General features: G+C 43.2%; 1 protein-coding gene across 1 annotated transcript in view; it reads right to left on the bottom strand.

Annotated features, from left to right (window-relative positions):
• Positions 1-11,452, bottom strand: part of DNAJC8 (DnaJ heat shock protein family (Hsp40) member C8) — a 73,505-nt gene extending 62,053 nt beyond the window's left edge. Inside the window, exon 1 of the mRNA XM_073616247.1 lies at positions 11,297-11,452. Coding sequence (XP_073472348.1) covers positions 11,297-11,365 — 69 coding nt within the window. The 5' untranslated portion in view covers positions 11,366-11,452. The remainder of the gene's footprint in view (positions 1-11,296) is intronic.
• Positions 11,453-14,325: the final 2,873 nt, after the last annotated feature.

Raw genomic sequence — 14,325 nt, 5'->3', positions numbered from 1 at the left:
TTCCCTCCTAAAAGTTTTTTTCTTTAAACTTCCCTCCTAAACTTGGAGTGCGTGCTATATGACGCTGTGTGTTATACGCCGATAAATACGGTAATTGGTTCATCCCATGAGTGCTTTTGTTTTAGCACAACATTTCCTTTATACTGGCTTTTCCAAATAACAAATATAATACTGTTGGAAATTTGATGAATGGCTTTGTATAGTAGAACACCTTTGCAAATTGAAGTGGTTATAAAGCCTAAACATTTTTTCACCTTAATGCATTCCTTGCATGAAGGTAAAAAATGTTTAGGCATCATGGTCTTCCCCCCTTTTTTTCTTACCCGAGTTGCCATTCGATCTAGCACTGTGCCTGTCTGCAGCTCTTTCCTCCCCTCACCTTGTCTGTCTGTCTCAGGAGCGCAAGTGGGGGACCCGAAAAGGGAAGGTTCACTTTAAAGCATAACTCTGGGCATAAACATTGCCTCCTTGCTAATGAATGAAGAATACTTTTTTTTTTGTAGGAGACATGCATAGAAATGAATATTTACCCAGTATTCCTGGCTGCCAGTTTTGGTTGTGACAACTGATCCCATACCATAATGGCAATTTTGGAACAGCGATTAAAGCAGTAGTAAACTTAAAAAGAAGATTTTCACCCCTGCAGCATAATGTCATAGTGCGCTAATATGCACTGCATACTAGCTCATTATGACAGACTTATCCTCCAGCGGCACACTGTCACCGCTGCAGACACACCTATCTTCACCGGTCTTCCTTCTGGGTTCAAAGGCTTCGGCCGTCTGAATGGCCGGGTCACAATGACATCACTCACATATGCACACGAGAGTTATGGTCACGGCACACAGCTTTGAATGGACGGCACTGTCCATTCAAGAGCTCAGTGAGCCCGTGATTTTACCAGCTGCTACTAAAGTAAATATCTTATAAACGGTGCAAGTTTAGGAGACATTTACTGTGTCTACAGGCAAGCCTTATTATAGGCTTACCTGAAGGTAAAAAAAACTCAGGTGGCTTTACTACCACTTTATAGTGATTCTAAGGTCTAGGTATTTTTTCACCGTAATGCATTCCCTGCATTAAGGTCAAGAACACCCCCTAATTGTCCCCACCAAACACTTACCCAACACCTCTCCTGATCCAGTAGACAGCGCAGGTGGGGGACCACCAAAGAATAGGAAATATAGTTGGACAGGGCAGATAAGTAGATCATTTTTTTTATTTTTTGTTAAGAAAATATTTGACTTTAATGATTGCTACAAGCATTTACTGTCAGCGATTTACAGATCTGTAGCTAGTGACTTAAAGCAGGACTAAACCCTCCTATCCTTTAAAACCAAAAAAAAGCTGCCATCTTAACATCTGCAGCTGCCATGGTGCTGCACGTGATCAGTTATGACACTAGCCATTTAATGGCTTGATCATTCAGTTGAGAGCAAATCAACTATGAGAGTCATTAAAGGCATTCCTTGAGTGTAACTGTTTTGGGAGAGTGGATGTAAACCTCATTCATGAAATCTGACTTGGGCACTAATATTTGTAATGTTTACTTATCTCTCTCCAAAGCCCTAAGTCTGATGTCTTTCTGCTGCTCCATACCTCTGTTATCAGCATGATAACTTCTGACAAGTTCTCCAACACAGGAGATAAAAGCAGCTTGAAATTTGTGTTGGGGAGGGAACGTAGAGACAGATAAGCAGAGAGCTTGTCTATTTACAGCACAGTAAGTTTCTTCATTCCTCTGCCTATGTGGAGGGGTGTGTGCCTTTCCTCCAGTCAGCTCACACACAGTGTATATCTATCCCTCCCACTGCTGAATGAGGAAACAATTTGCAACACACTGTGTACTTTATAAAGAGTCTAGAAAGCTGAAGACAGCATATATACACATTAAACACTTATGTAAGGAGATTTGTTTCATCCCTGTGTATCATCCGAGGCTGTTCACTTCACTGGGTATATGTGAGAGTTTACATCCACTTTAAAAAGTGGAGTTCCACTCACTTTTACAACTCTTCAGCATCCCTCACTAAACTGTGCACTGTAAACGAATTGGATATTTAAAAAAAAAATTCTCAGCACCTACTGTATATCTGCTGTATTCATTTTTCACTTCCTCCTCCCTGGCCCATCACATCATTTCCTGTTTGCAATGTCTTCTGGGAAGGGGTGGCAACTTCCTCGGACACTGCCGTTGCTATGGAAACCTGACCTGAAACCTATTACACTGCTTGTGCTGTACTGAGCATGTGCGAGATCTGCAAGGATGAGATCCAGGAAGAAATACAGTCTGGCTTCAGATGCCCACAGTTAAGATGGCCATGGCCTGCTGTAAGTTTATAAAATAACAAACTACTGCTATAAACTAACAAAACAGACCTTAGTTTACGGACTAACTTTACTAGAATACATTAAGCTTGTGTATTATAGGGGTATTTTTATTTAAAAAGTATAATTTCGGCCGGAACGCCACTTTAAATTGATGGGTTTAGCTTTGCTTTAATTATAGCTGCAGCCAATTTGTCGCTAAGAAGTGATTTGTTGCTGCCACATATTAACCACTTACGTACCAGCCTGTAATACCCCTTCACAACCAGGCAATTTTTCAGGGCTGTGATAGTTTGACAGACAATTACTCAATTTAATCTTGCAAGGCTGTGCTTGAATGAATTGTATATCATTTTTTGAGACAAAAAGAGCTTTCTTTTGGTGGTAATAAAAACTGGGTCTTTATTTTTGTTACTATAGAAGGAACATTTTAGAAAAAGCTAGAGCATTATGAACACCCCCAAAATGACTCCTTTTTGAAAAGTAGACACCCAAAGGTGTCTTTGCCACAATATTTTGGAAGTGAAAAAACATGCTGGTATTGTGGTGTGGTTAATAAAACATGGATCTTGGTAATAGTGCACTAGCTACAATGCATACTGGTCATACATACAGGGATCAGGAAGTGAAGGGGTTAAAAAGGTTGTAAAGTCAGAAGTTTTATTATCTTAAAGCGGAGTTTCGCTAAAAAATTTTTTTTAGATGTCAGCATCTGCAAATACTGCAGCTGCTGACTTTTAAAATAAGGTCACTCACCTGTCCCGGGGTCCAGCGATGTCGGCATCCGAGACTGAACCGTCCCTCGATCCTCGGGTGCTGCCGCCGCCATTCTCACTGAGGGAATCGGGAAGTGAAGCGTTACGGCTTCACTGCCCGGTTCCCTACTGCGCATGTGCGAGTCGCGCTGCGCGTCTACACTGGTCCCCGTTGTGTTGTGGGAACTGTGCATTTCCCACAACACAACGGGGGTGGGCGGGGAGTCTGCGGCTAGCTATACCCGGAAGTGGGTGCAGATACCTGTATTATACAGGTATCTGCACCCCCCTCCCCCCTGAAAGGTGCCAATTGTGACACCGGAGGGGGGGAGGAATCCGATGAGCGGAAGTTCCACTTTAGGGTGGAACTCCGCTTTAATTTATCCTATGCTTTAAAATAAAAAACCTTCTGTGTGCAGCAGCCCCCCCATACTTACTGAGCCCATGTCTATCCAGCAATGTCCACAACTTTCCCTTCTGATTGGTTGAGACACAGCAGCGGTGCCACTGGCTCCCGCTGCTGTCAAACTCAGCTAGCCAATCAGGAGAGAAAGGGGGTGGGGCCGAACCACAGCTCCAAGTCTGAATGGATACACGGAGCTGCACCTTGGCTTGGATGCCCCAATATCAAGCTGCTTGGTGTGGTGGCACTCGACAGAAGAGAGGGGCCAGGAGCTCCAGCCAGGGACCTGAGAAGAGGAGGATCCACTGCACAGAGCAGGCAAGTATAGCATGTTTGTTTTTTAAATAGAAATAAGAAAAAAAAAAAAAAAAGACTTTACAATCACTTTAATGTACAGGCCATATACAAAGGGAGGATGAGATGAAAGGGTTAACGTGCAGGTTGGGGGGGGGGGGGGGCTAGTACACAGTCCACAATCAGGGACAGGATAGAAATAAGGGAAGGGATGAAAGGTTTATTAAAATGATAGTTAGTGAAAATGAATGAATTAATCAGCAGCCATGGCTGCAAATTCATTTCCCATTCATAGATCAATAAGATTTCTGTGTTGTAAGATGAAGGAAGGGAACAACGATGCAAACAGTAGTATGTGTTCACTGTGACTGCTTATATTCTACAGAGAAGCTTGGATTGGCTCAGTATGTGGTCTGTGTGAACTGAGCTGTCCAATGGGGACTTGGGCTCACGACCATTAAATGGGGGTGGAAAACCCTTAAGGTTTTTCACCTTAATACATTCTATGCATTAAGGTGAAAAACCTTTTGTAGTGCAGCAGGCCCACAGAGCTCTCCTTTTACTTACCTGAGCACGATCGTTCAATCAACGGGGATGAGCACAGCAGCTCCAGCCGCTGTCTCGGGTTCTCATTGGATAGATTGATAGCAGAACAGCCATTGGCTCCCACTGCTGTCAATAAAATCAAGTGACATGGGAGCCAAGAGCAGGGCTGAGTCCTGCTTTCTGTGTCAATGGACACAGTCAATGTTATTTAAAATAAAAAAAACAAAAAAAAAAAAAACTCACCTCTACAACCCCTTTAATTGGACCAATGGCTGCCTGAGAGCTGTGTCTACAGCGGCATATATAAATTGAGATGGGAAAACTAAAAATCTATCAATCCACAGTTTACAAACTAACTGTGAAAGAAAAGCAATTAAAGCCGATATCCATGATTCATGTCACATTAAATAGTTCATCTGTACCAAGCTAGTACAAAAAAACTATTTGCTTCACTAAGGTGTCCTTTTATGAAAGTGCGGTAAAATACCGCTTTTCAGTTCTCGGGCATTCTCAGAGGAGATCGCTCTCCTCTGAGTGCCTGTTTATGAAAGTGTGTAGATTGCTTCACATGTTGAGTTGAGGAGCGATCTACAAACGCCAGGAACTCCTGAGAATGGCTCCTCTCACTGTAATCTCGCGTGATATAGCGGGATTACAGTATGAGGAACCATGAAATACAAAGTGTAACACAAATCAGCACACATTATTCCCCAACATATTAATAAAATAATAAAGTTAAATTCCCCCTACACAATATACATTAACCTAATTATAAAAAAAACATTGTTTTTATCAATATTTAAAGATCATACATGTCCCTATTTAAATGTGAATGGTGTATAGTAAATGAATGTAATGCACATATGTAATGCAGCTATACACCATTCATATAAATGCAAAATACATTTATAATCATTAAAAAAATAATTTTAATAAAGTATACAAGTATAAATATTTATTAATAAAATAAAATATATTTCATAATTGATAAACATAAAAATTGATAAACTGGTTCAATGCGAGAACACTGCGAATCCACTGCGGGTTCCCGCATCGCACCGACTCGCATGTCAGTTCACACTGCCATATGCGAATCGCTGGGGAGTGTCAATACATTGGTAACGACACCCCCAGTTCAGCTTGCATATCGCACTGCGAACTGACAGTCCGGACATGAATCGGATCGCATATGTGTGAACACACATGCGATCCGATTCTGGTCCGAACAGAAAAAAGGGTCCTGTGCGTGTTTGCACCGAATGCGGTGCGATATCAGCCATACTACCTGTACAGCTGATATCGCAACGCACAGACATCGCATGTAATGTGAATGGCAGTGTGCTGCGAATTACATGCGATGTCTGTGCGATGTCCGGCATCGCACAAGTGTGAACTGGGCCTAAAAGTTAACACCCCCAAATCAGTTCGCATATCGCAGTGCGATCTGCAAACTCGGACAGTAATCGAATCGCATGGGTGTGAACACCCATGCGATCCGATTCTGCTGTGGACCAAAAAAAGGGTCCTGTAAGAGTTTGGTCCGAGTGCAATGCAAATTTAGCAATACTATCTGTATGGCTGAAATCGCATTGCACAGAGATTGGATGTGATTTTGCAGTGCGAATCACATCCGATCTCGGACACCGCAGCAGTGGGAACTGGCCCTAAATCATATTGCATTTGCACCAAAATGGTACAGGACCCTTTATTTGGTCCGCACTGGAATCGGATCGGATTCCTGCACCATTACATAGTTCGCACTGCGATCTGTGAAATGATCTGGGGGTGTCATTAACTTTACATTGACACCCGCAGTGGTGCGCAGATGTCAATGTAGGTGCGATGTGAAAACCCACTTAGGAATCACGCTGGTTCACGCATCGCACAAGTGTGAACCCAGCCAGAGACGTGAACATCTAAAAAAAAAAATATATATATATATATATATATATACATACATCTATTATATATATTTTTACATATATATATCTATATATTATAGATATATATAATAGATGTGTGTGTATATATATATATCTATATATCTCTTATATATATATATATATATATATATATATATATATATACACACACACACTATAAATTCCTATCCTGCTGGTTTTGGGTGTGTACTTTCTCCAGAATATCAGCCAGTTTCAGGCTTCTCACTCTGATTCTCCACTTCTGAAATGGTGAATCAGAAAGTGAGAACTCTGTCACAGATCGCCAGTGAGGTGCTGAGATCGCACCTTCATAAACTGGCCGTTTCTGTGAAGTCAGTTACAAATTCTCACTGTGCTGAGATAATCAGCGGAGAACATGTTCTCCACTGATTATCTCAGTTTCATAAACTGGTAATGAGCTGAGATCAGCGGTGAGACTCTGGATCGCTGCTGATCTCAGTTTCATAAAAGGACACCTAAGTGCTGCACTGTTTCTAAACACTGTATGTACTCCCTGCAACTTCAGATATATACAGTATACAGTGCTGGGTCTCATGCATCTGGAACAAAACAGAGTCTGGCTCAGACAGTTTTGTATTCTGTGAATGAATACAGCTTCCTCTGATTGGCTGAGTAGGAGGGATGGGCTGATGTTCTCACGCTCTCAGACTCAGCCAATTAGAGGAAGCTTTGTATTCATTCAAGGAATACAAAGTTGCCTATGAATGGCTGAGTGCCGCTCAGCCAGACCCTGTTTTGTTACGGGTGTGAGACAGAAGTGTGTCGCTCAGCCGGAACCCAGCACTGTGTACTGTATGTAGTTGAAGTTACATGCAGTACATACAGTGCTTAGAGACACTGCAGCACTCAGGGAAGCAAATAGTTTGTTTATACCAGCTTGGTCCAAATGATTTAATGTGACATCAGCTTTAAATTATAACTAAAGGAAAAACTTTTTTTTCTCGTTTTGGATAGAGTGGAGAGGGATTAGAACCCCTGTCAGTTTTTATTGCTGTCTGTGCCCCAATTAGGGAGATTCACCCTCTCGAATTTGCCATGTTTACCATTATCACTAAAAGTGAAAGTAAAAGAAAATCCCAAATTTTTGGTTGTCCCCAGAAAAATAATAGAGGGGAAATCTTCAAACGAGGACACTAGTTCTGGTGACCTGGGGGTCCCCAAAGGTTTCCTTTCATTTGCAGGGATTTCCTCTCACTTTCTGTTTGGTTATAGGACAGGAAGGGGAGGGAAATCTCTGCAAAGGGACAAAGATGGAGGAAAAAAAAAAACATGACAGCGGTTAAAACCCTCTCTTGCTCTACCTGCAGGGTGTATAAAAATCAATGATTTTTTTAATTGCATTTTTTTTGATTTTTATCAAATTTATTTTAATACAATACTTTTGGAGTAAAGCTTGTTCTCCATTTAAGATACCTTAATAATTTAGTTTATTCAGCATGAAATGGAGCTTGGTTATATAGCATGAGGCTGTATATTCTGCAATATTGACATTTTTGGTAAACTCATGCAACACCATCTGCCTGGAGTTTGCATGTTCTCCCTGTTTATGTGTGGGTTTCCTCTGGGTACCCCAGTTTCTTCCCACACTCTAAAGACATGCTGGTAGGTTAATCAGATCCTGTCTAAAAATTGGCCCTAGTATATGTATGAATGTGTGTTAGGGACCTTAGGTAGTAAGCTCCTTGAGTGTAGGGACTGACGTAAATGTAAAATGTATATGTAAAATGCTGCCTAAATTGACGGCGCTATACAAGTACCTGAAATAATAATAATGAATCCAAGCTCTGCAAGCCGAGATAACATGCACTGCATTGATGCATTCACACAATTTAACAGTAACCATAAGATAAAACAAGGTTCAAGAATATTTCTTTATCCCATTGTTTTGCAATCTATGTACACTACAAACTGTATGATTGAATTGGTTCTGATATCGCTGTTTTACTAACCTGACAGCTTATGATTCTAAATAGGAAATCTTCAGTTTATTTACAAATAGTAAAGATTCTAACTACCAGCAAGAATAAGTCCTTACACTTAAAGAGCACTTGTCATTTCAGATCCATCATGGCAGCGCCTGTTAGCGGGGCATCCACTCACCTGCTGCCGCCACATCCCTCACCTTGTTGCGTTACTGCTGCATCACCAGCCGTCCCATTAAAGAGAATGGGACTGTCAGTGAGTCAACAGCGGGTTAGAGGAGGAGCCGCTGCGGGACATAGATGACAGCTGCTCTTTAAAAATTATGATTTAAATCAAGCCTTGTTACTAGCGATTTACCGTAAATTGCGATTTAAATCAAATCCACTCTGTCTATCCATAATAAAAAATAAAAAAAAGTTTTGTCTATATATCTATTTTAAAGTGGATGTAAACCCAATTCATAAAATTTGAGCTGGGCACATATATATCTGCAGTGTTTTCCTATTTCTCTTCAAAGCACTGAGCCTGGTGGGTTTCGCCTGCTCTGTTCTTCTGACAAATTCTCCAACACATGAGATAAAAGTAGGCTGAATTTTTTGTCGGGGAGGATGCTATTAATAGATTATCAGGCAGCTTGCCTTGTCACAGAACACTTCTGAGAGTCTGCGCATATGTGAAGAGGGGCTGTGTGCCTTCCCTCCAATCAGCTGTCTTGGCTGTATGCCCAGGCTTCACTGCAGTGCTAACCAGGAAGAGAAAATCTTCTAACATGATGTGAACTTTCTAAACTGTATATAAAGCTAAAGACAGCAGATATACATGTAAAACTTATGTAGGGAGATTTGTTTCATCTCCGTGTATCATCTGAGGCCGTTCACTTCACTGGGTATATGTGAGGGTTTACATCCACTTTAACCACCTAAAGACCAGCTGCCACAGTTGTACTGCGGCAGGTCGGCTCTATTACGTGAATCGCTGTCATTGTACATCGCTTCATGTAATAGATATAGCAGGCACGCCCGGAGCCCATGCGCGTGGTTGGTGGGCTCGATGTCCAGGCCACCCGCGATCGCTCCACACAGAGGCAGAACAGGGATCTGCCAGTGTAAACATGGCGGATCCCCGTTCTGATAGGGGAGCTGAGACTGATCATCTGTTCCTAGTGATTAGGAACAGCGACCTCTCTCCTCCAGTCAGCTCAGCCCCCATACAGCTAGAAACACCTCCCAGGGAACACATTTAAAGCTTTGATCGCCCCTGGTGTTAACCTCTTCTCTGCCAGTGACATTTATACAGTAATCAGTGCATTTTTATAGCACTGATCACTGTATAAAATGTCATTGGTCCCAAAAAAAAAAAAAAAACTGTCCGATCTATCCCCCCCTCCCGCAATCCCAATAAAAATCACAGATCGCCACCATTACTAGGAAAAACAAAAAAAATAAGAAATTTTAAAAAATAAAAATGCCATAAAGCTATCCCCTATTTTGTAGACACTAACTTTTACGCAAACCAATCAATATACGCTTATTGCGATTTTTTTTTTTACCAAAAATATGTAAAATACATATCGGCCTAAACTGAGAAAATTAGTTTTTTAGTTTTTTTTACATATGTTATGGGGATATTTATTATAGCAGAAAGTAAAAAATCATTTTTTATTTATTTTCAAAATTGTTGCTATTTTTCTGTTTATAGCAAAAAAAGCAGAGGTGATCAAAGAACACCAAAAGAAAGCTCTATTTGTAGGGGGGGGGGGGGGGGGGGGGGGGGACGTCAATTTTGTTTGGATAGTGTCGCACGACTGCACAATTGTCAGTTAAAGCGACGCAGTGACATATCGCAAGAAAATTGCCTGGTCATTAAGGGGGTAAACCCTTCCAGTCCTTAAGTGGTTAAACTAATACTACAGGATTAGGTTGATGTTCTTTGCTACAAGTCTCTTTCCTTCAGCCATTTGAAGCCAAGCCATAGTAGGAAATGCAGAGTGATTATCCATGTCATGAGATGCTGCACAAACTCATTGGCTGAGCAGTCTGTAGGACTGCTGTAAAATTAGTAAGACCTTGTTCACATGGGGCATACCACCTCATACACCTGTGCAAGGGCTGCTTACCCGCAAGAGGCGGCAAAGGTGTTCCATGCATCGTCATGCAGGCAGCCCCATTGATGACAATTGGGATGCAGCCGTTGCTCCCAATTAGACATCCGTGTGGGTGTATGTTCCGGAGCTCACACTGCCCGCATTTGGGGACAAATTGGGAGCAGCGGCTATGTCAGCCACACCAACCCAATTCACATGAATGGGACTACCTGTATGGGGATGTATGGAACTTCTGTGCATTCCCATGCAGGCCAACACACCCCTGGAAGGGGCATACGCTGAAATATGCCTCAAGGATTACATAGAACAGTGATGGCAAACCTTGCCCCCCCCCCAGATGTTTTGGATCTACATTTCCCATGATACTCAACTACAATGCTGAGTGCATGAGCATCATGGGAAATGTAGTTCCAAAACATCTGGGGGGGGGGGGGGGGGCAAGGTTCCCCATCACTGGCAAAGAAAATATACTGGATTCCATTCGTGAAAAAAAAAAAAAGGACTGCTGCAAATAACTTGCCCTCTGCCATGGCTTTAACTCTTCTCAGTTTTGTCACATATAAAGCAGGACTAGTGGTCACAGCAGTGCCCTCCACCACGGGGCTCTGGAGATGGGAGGGACAGGCTGCAGCACCCTGGGGTGGGAGAAGTATTCATCCCCACTAGTAAAACAGGTACAGTATTATATTATTCATCACTGCTATTGGTTGGAATTCCACTTTAAATAGTACATTTGTCTAGCAGTCTATACATCAAACCAAAAGGAGGAACAACTGAGGAAGAAAGAGGCTCAGCTATGCACTGGGAGACGACTGGACTCATAATACACTTCTGTTCAATCCCTAGACATGTAATACACCTCAGAGCGGTGTGTTCAGAGACTCTGATACTGCCAGACACGGAGGTTCTCCCTTAATCAGCTAGAATGTGAGCGCTGCTTCCCCTCTCAATGGCTCCCCTAACGCTGCCGTTACGTCACCTCGGTGTAAAACGTAGAAAACGCATCTTCCGCCGAAAACGACGACCCACCGGCCTCGGGTGCCGCCATGTTGCCGCCAAGCCAATCGATGTTTACGTCAGACGCAACGCACGCCGCAAGCCGGGGCGGTACATCCTTACGTCACGTACTGAGCGTTGGAGTTTTTGATAGGTCGGTGAGTATGAAAGAACACCGTTCGCTTCCGACGATGTGAAACACGTGGTGTTGCTGGTGTTTGCCAATGGGGTCTGGCTGCAGAGTGGAGTTCCACTTCTTTTTTTTTTTCTGAACTTTATTGTGAATCTCTGCAGCTGGAGCTCCACTGTCACAGGAAACATGTAACCTCCACAACGCCACCTTTTTCATTTTTAAATGAACTTTAATGTAACAGACAATACATAGACAATACTACAGGAAGTGGAGCCTGGGATATGCAGAAATACAAGATATTTTTGGGAGGTTTTGTACTTTCTGTCCTTAAAGTGGTGTTCCGGCCGAAATGATACTTTTTAAATAAAAATACCCCTATAATACACAAGCTTAATGTATTCTAGTAAAGTTAGTCTGTAAACTAAGGTCTGTTTTGTTCGTTTATAGCAGTAGTTTGTTATTTTATAAACTTACAGCAGGCCGTGGCCATCTTAAGTGTGGGCATCTGATGCCAGACTGTATTTCTTCCTGGATCTCATCCTTGCAGATCTCGCACATGCTCAGTGCAGCACAAGCAGTGTAATAGGTTTAAGGTCAGGTTTCCATACCAACGGCAGTTTCAGAGGAAGTTGCCGCCCCACATGCTCAGTGCTGCGCAAGCAGTGTAATAGGTTTCAGGTCAGGTTTCCATAGTAATGGCAGTTTCAGAGGAAGTTGCTGCCCCTTCCCAGAAGGCATTGCAAACAGGAAATGATGCGATGGGCCGCGGCCAGGGAGGAGGAAGTGAAAAATGAATACAGCAGATATACAGTAGGTGCTGAGAAAAAAAAGAAAAAAATATCCAATTTGTTTACAGTGCACAGTTTAGTGAGGGATGCTGAAGAGTTGTAAAAGTTGGTGGAACTCCACTTTAAAGTGGAGTTCCACACAAAAGTTGAACTTCCGCTTTAAAGGGGTTGTAAAGGTTTAATTTTTTTTTAAAATAACAAACATATCATACTTACCTCCACTGTGCAGTTAGTTTTGCACAGAGTGGCCCCGATCCTCGTCTTCTGGGGTCCCTCAGCGGCTTTCTCGGCTCTTCCCCACAAGAGTAAACCCCCATCTGGGAAGCGCTATCCCAAGGGGGTTAGCTGTCGGGCGCGTTCCTGTGTGATACACTCGGTGGCCATAGCCGCCGAGTGCATCACTTGGCCCCGCCCCCGGCGCGCCGCATCATTGATTTGATTGACAGCAGTGGGAGTCAATGGCTGCGCTGCTATCAATCATCCAATGAAGAGCCCACAAGAGCTGGGAGAAAGCAACGCGGGATCGCGCCCACAGAGATTCGGGGCTCAGGTAAGTAAAACGGGGGCATTAAGGTGAAAAAACACGAAGCTTTACAACCCCTTTAAGTGTACGTAACCCCCTGACATGCCACATTTGGCACGTCATTTTTTTTGAGGGAGGAGCGGATACCCTCTTTTTAGAGGGATCCAGCTCCCACTTCCTCCCGGGGCACCGCAGCGCCTGTGTTTCATTAGATTTGGCAACCCATCAGAATGTGTAACGGAAGTGACGTTTCATCGTCGCCATCTCACTACACCCTGCACTCCTCCATAGCAACAATACACTGAGAAGGGGGAAAGCGGACATCTTGTTACACCCACCAGAGTTTTGCATTTTACACTTATTTTTAACAGTAAACTGAGGTTATATCATGAAATACATTACTTAGCACTCCGTATGAATGTTTAGATGTTGAATTTTAAAAGCAGCCTGTCAGATTAGCAAACCTGTGAGATCAGCAGGCTTGCCGCTGCTTTTAAAATTCAACATATAAACAAATAAAGACGGAGATTTAAGTACTGTATTTCACTATATAACCTAAGTTTACTGTTAAAAATAATTGTAAAATGCAAAACTCCGGTGGGTGTAACAAGATGTCCGCTTTCCCCCTTCTCAGTGTATTCTTACTATGGAGGAGTGTGGGGTGTAGAAAGATGGCGGCGACAGAATGTCACTTCCGTTACACATTCTGACGGGTCGCCTAATCTGATGAAACACCAGAAGCAAGTTCATCTCTCCCCCTCGCTCTCGGCAATCATCTGGGACACGTCGCAGTGCGTAGTGAGGCTTGCGCATGCGCAGTGCATGCCCGGCTGTGAAGCCACAGCTGGGCGCCCACAGTGACAATGCCGGTGCCGCAGAGAGGAGGGGGGGAGGAGCGAGGCTTTGTTCGCCCGCATCGCTAGACTGTGGGACAGGTGAATGTCTGATTAATAAAAGTCAGCAGCTACACTTTTTGTAGCTGCTGACTTTTATATGGGTGGAACTCCGCTTTAAAGTGGTTGTAAACCCTTAGAGACCATTTTTTGCTACAGGTAAGCCTATAATAAGGCTTATTTGTAGCTACCCAGGATATCTCCTAAACGGTTTAGGAGATATCCCTGTATTTTCATGAGCCGACGTCATCGGCACATGCGCACTGAGGCAATGGCACGTACGTGCCATTTGCTTCAGTGAGTGTGCCATTACCGGTGGCTCTCGCACGCATGCGCGGGAGTGACGTTATCGTGGCTCCGGCCAATCACAGTGCCGGAGCCGCGATGCCTGGAAGTAACCCCCGGGAGTGATGTCGCTGGCTGGTGCTGTGTACGGGCACCGCAGCGAGGGCTTCAATCTCCGGTGAGTATTACATAATGAGCTAGTATGCTATGCATACTAGCTCGTTATGCCTTTATCTTGCAGGTGTTAGTTTTTTGTTTAACTCATTAGTTTTTTTGTTTGTTTTTCACATTGGGTTTACAACCACTTTAAGTTAATGCATCCTATGCATTAAGGTGAAAAAACTTCTGGCAGTGACCGGCCCCCGAGCCCCCCCATTTTACTTACCTGAG

The sequence above is a fragment of the Aquarana catesbeiana genome, linkage group LG02 (genome assembly GCF_042186555.1).
Source record: "Aquarana catesbeiana isolate 2022-GZ linkage group LG02, ASM4218655v1, whole genome shotgun sequence".
NCBI lineage: Eukaryota > Metazoa > Chordata > Amphibia > Anura > Ranidae > Aquarana > Aquarana catesbeiana.
This window is presented reverse-complemented; position numbering and strand designations above follow the sequence as displayed.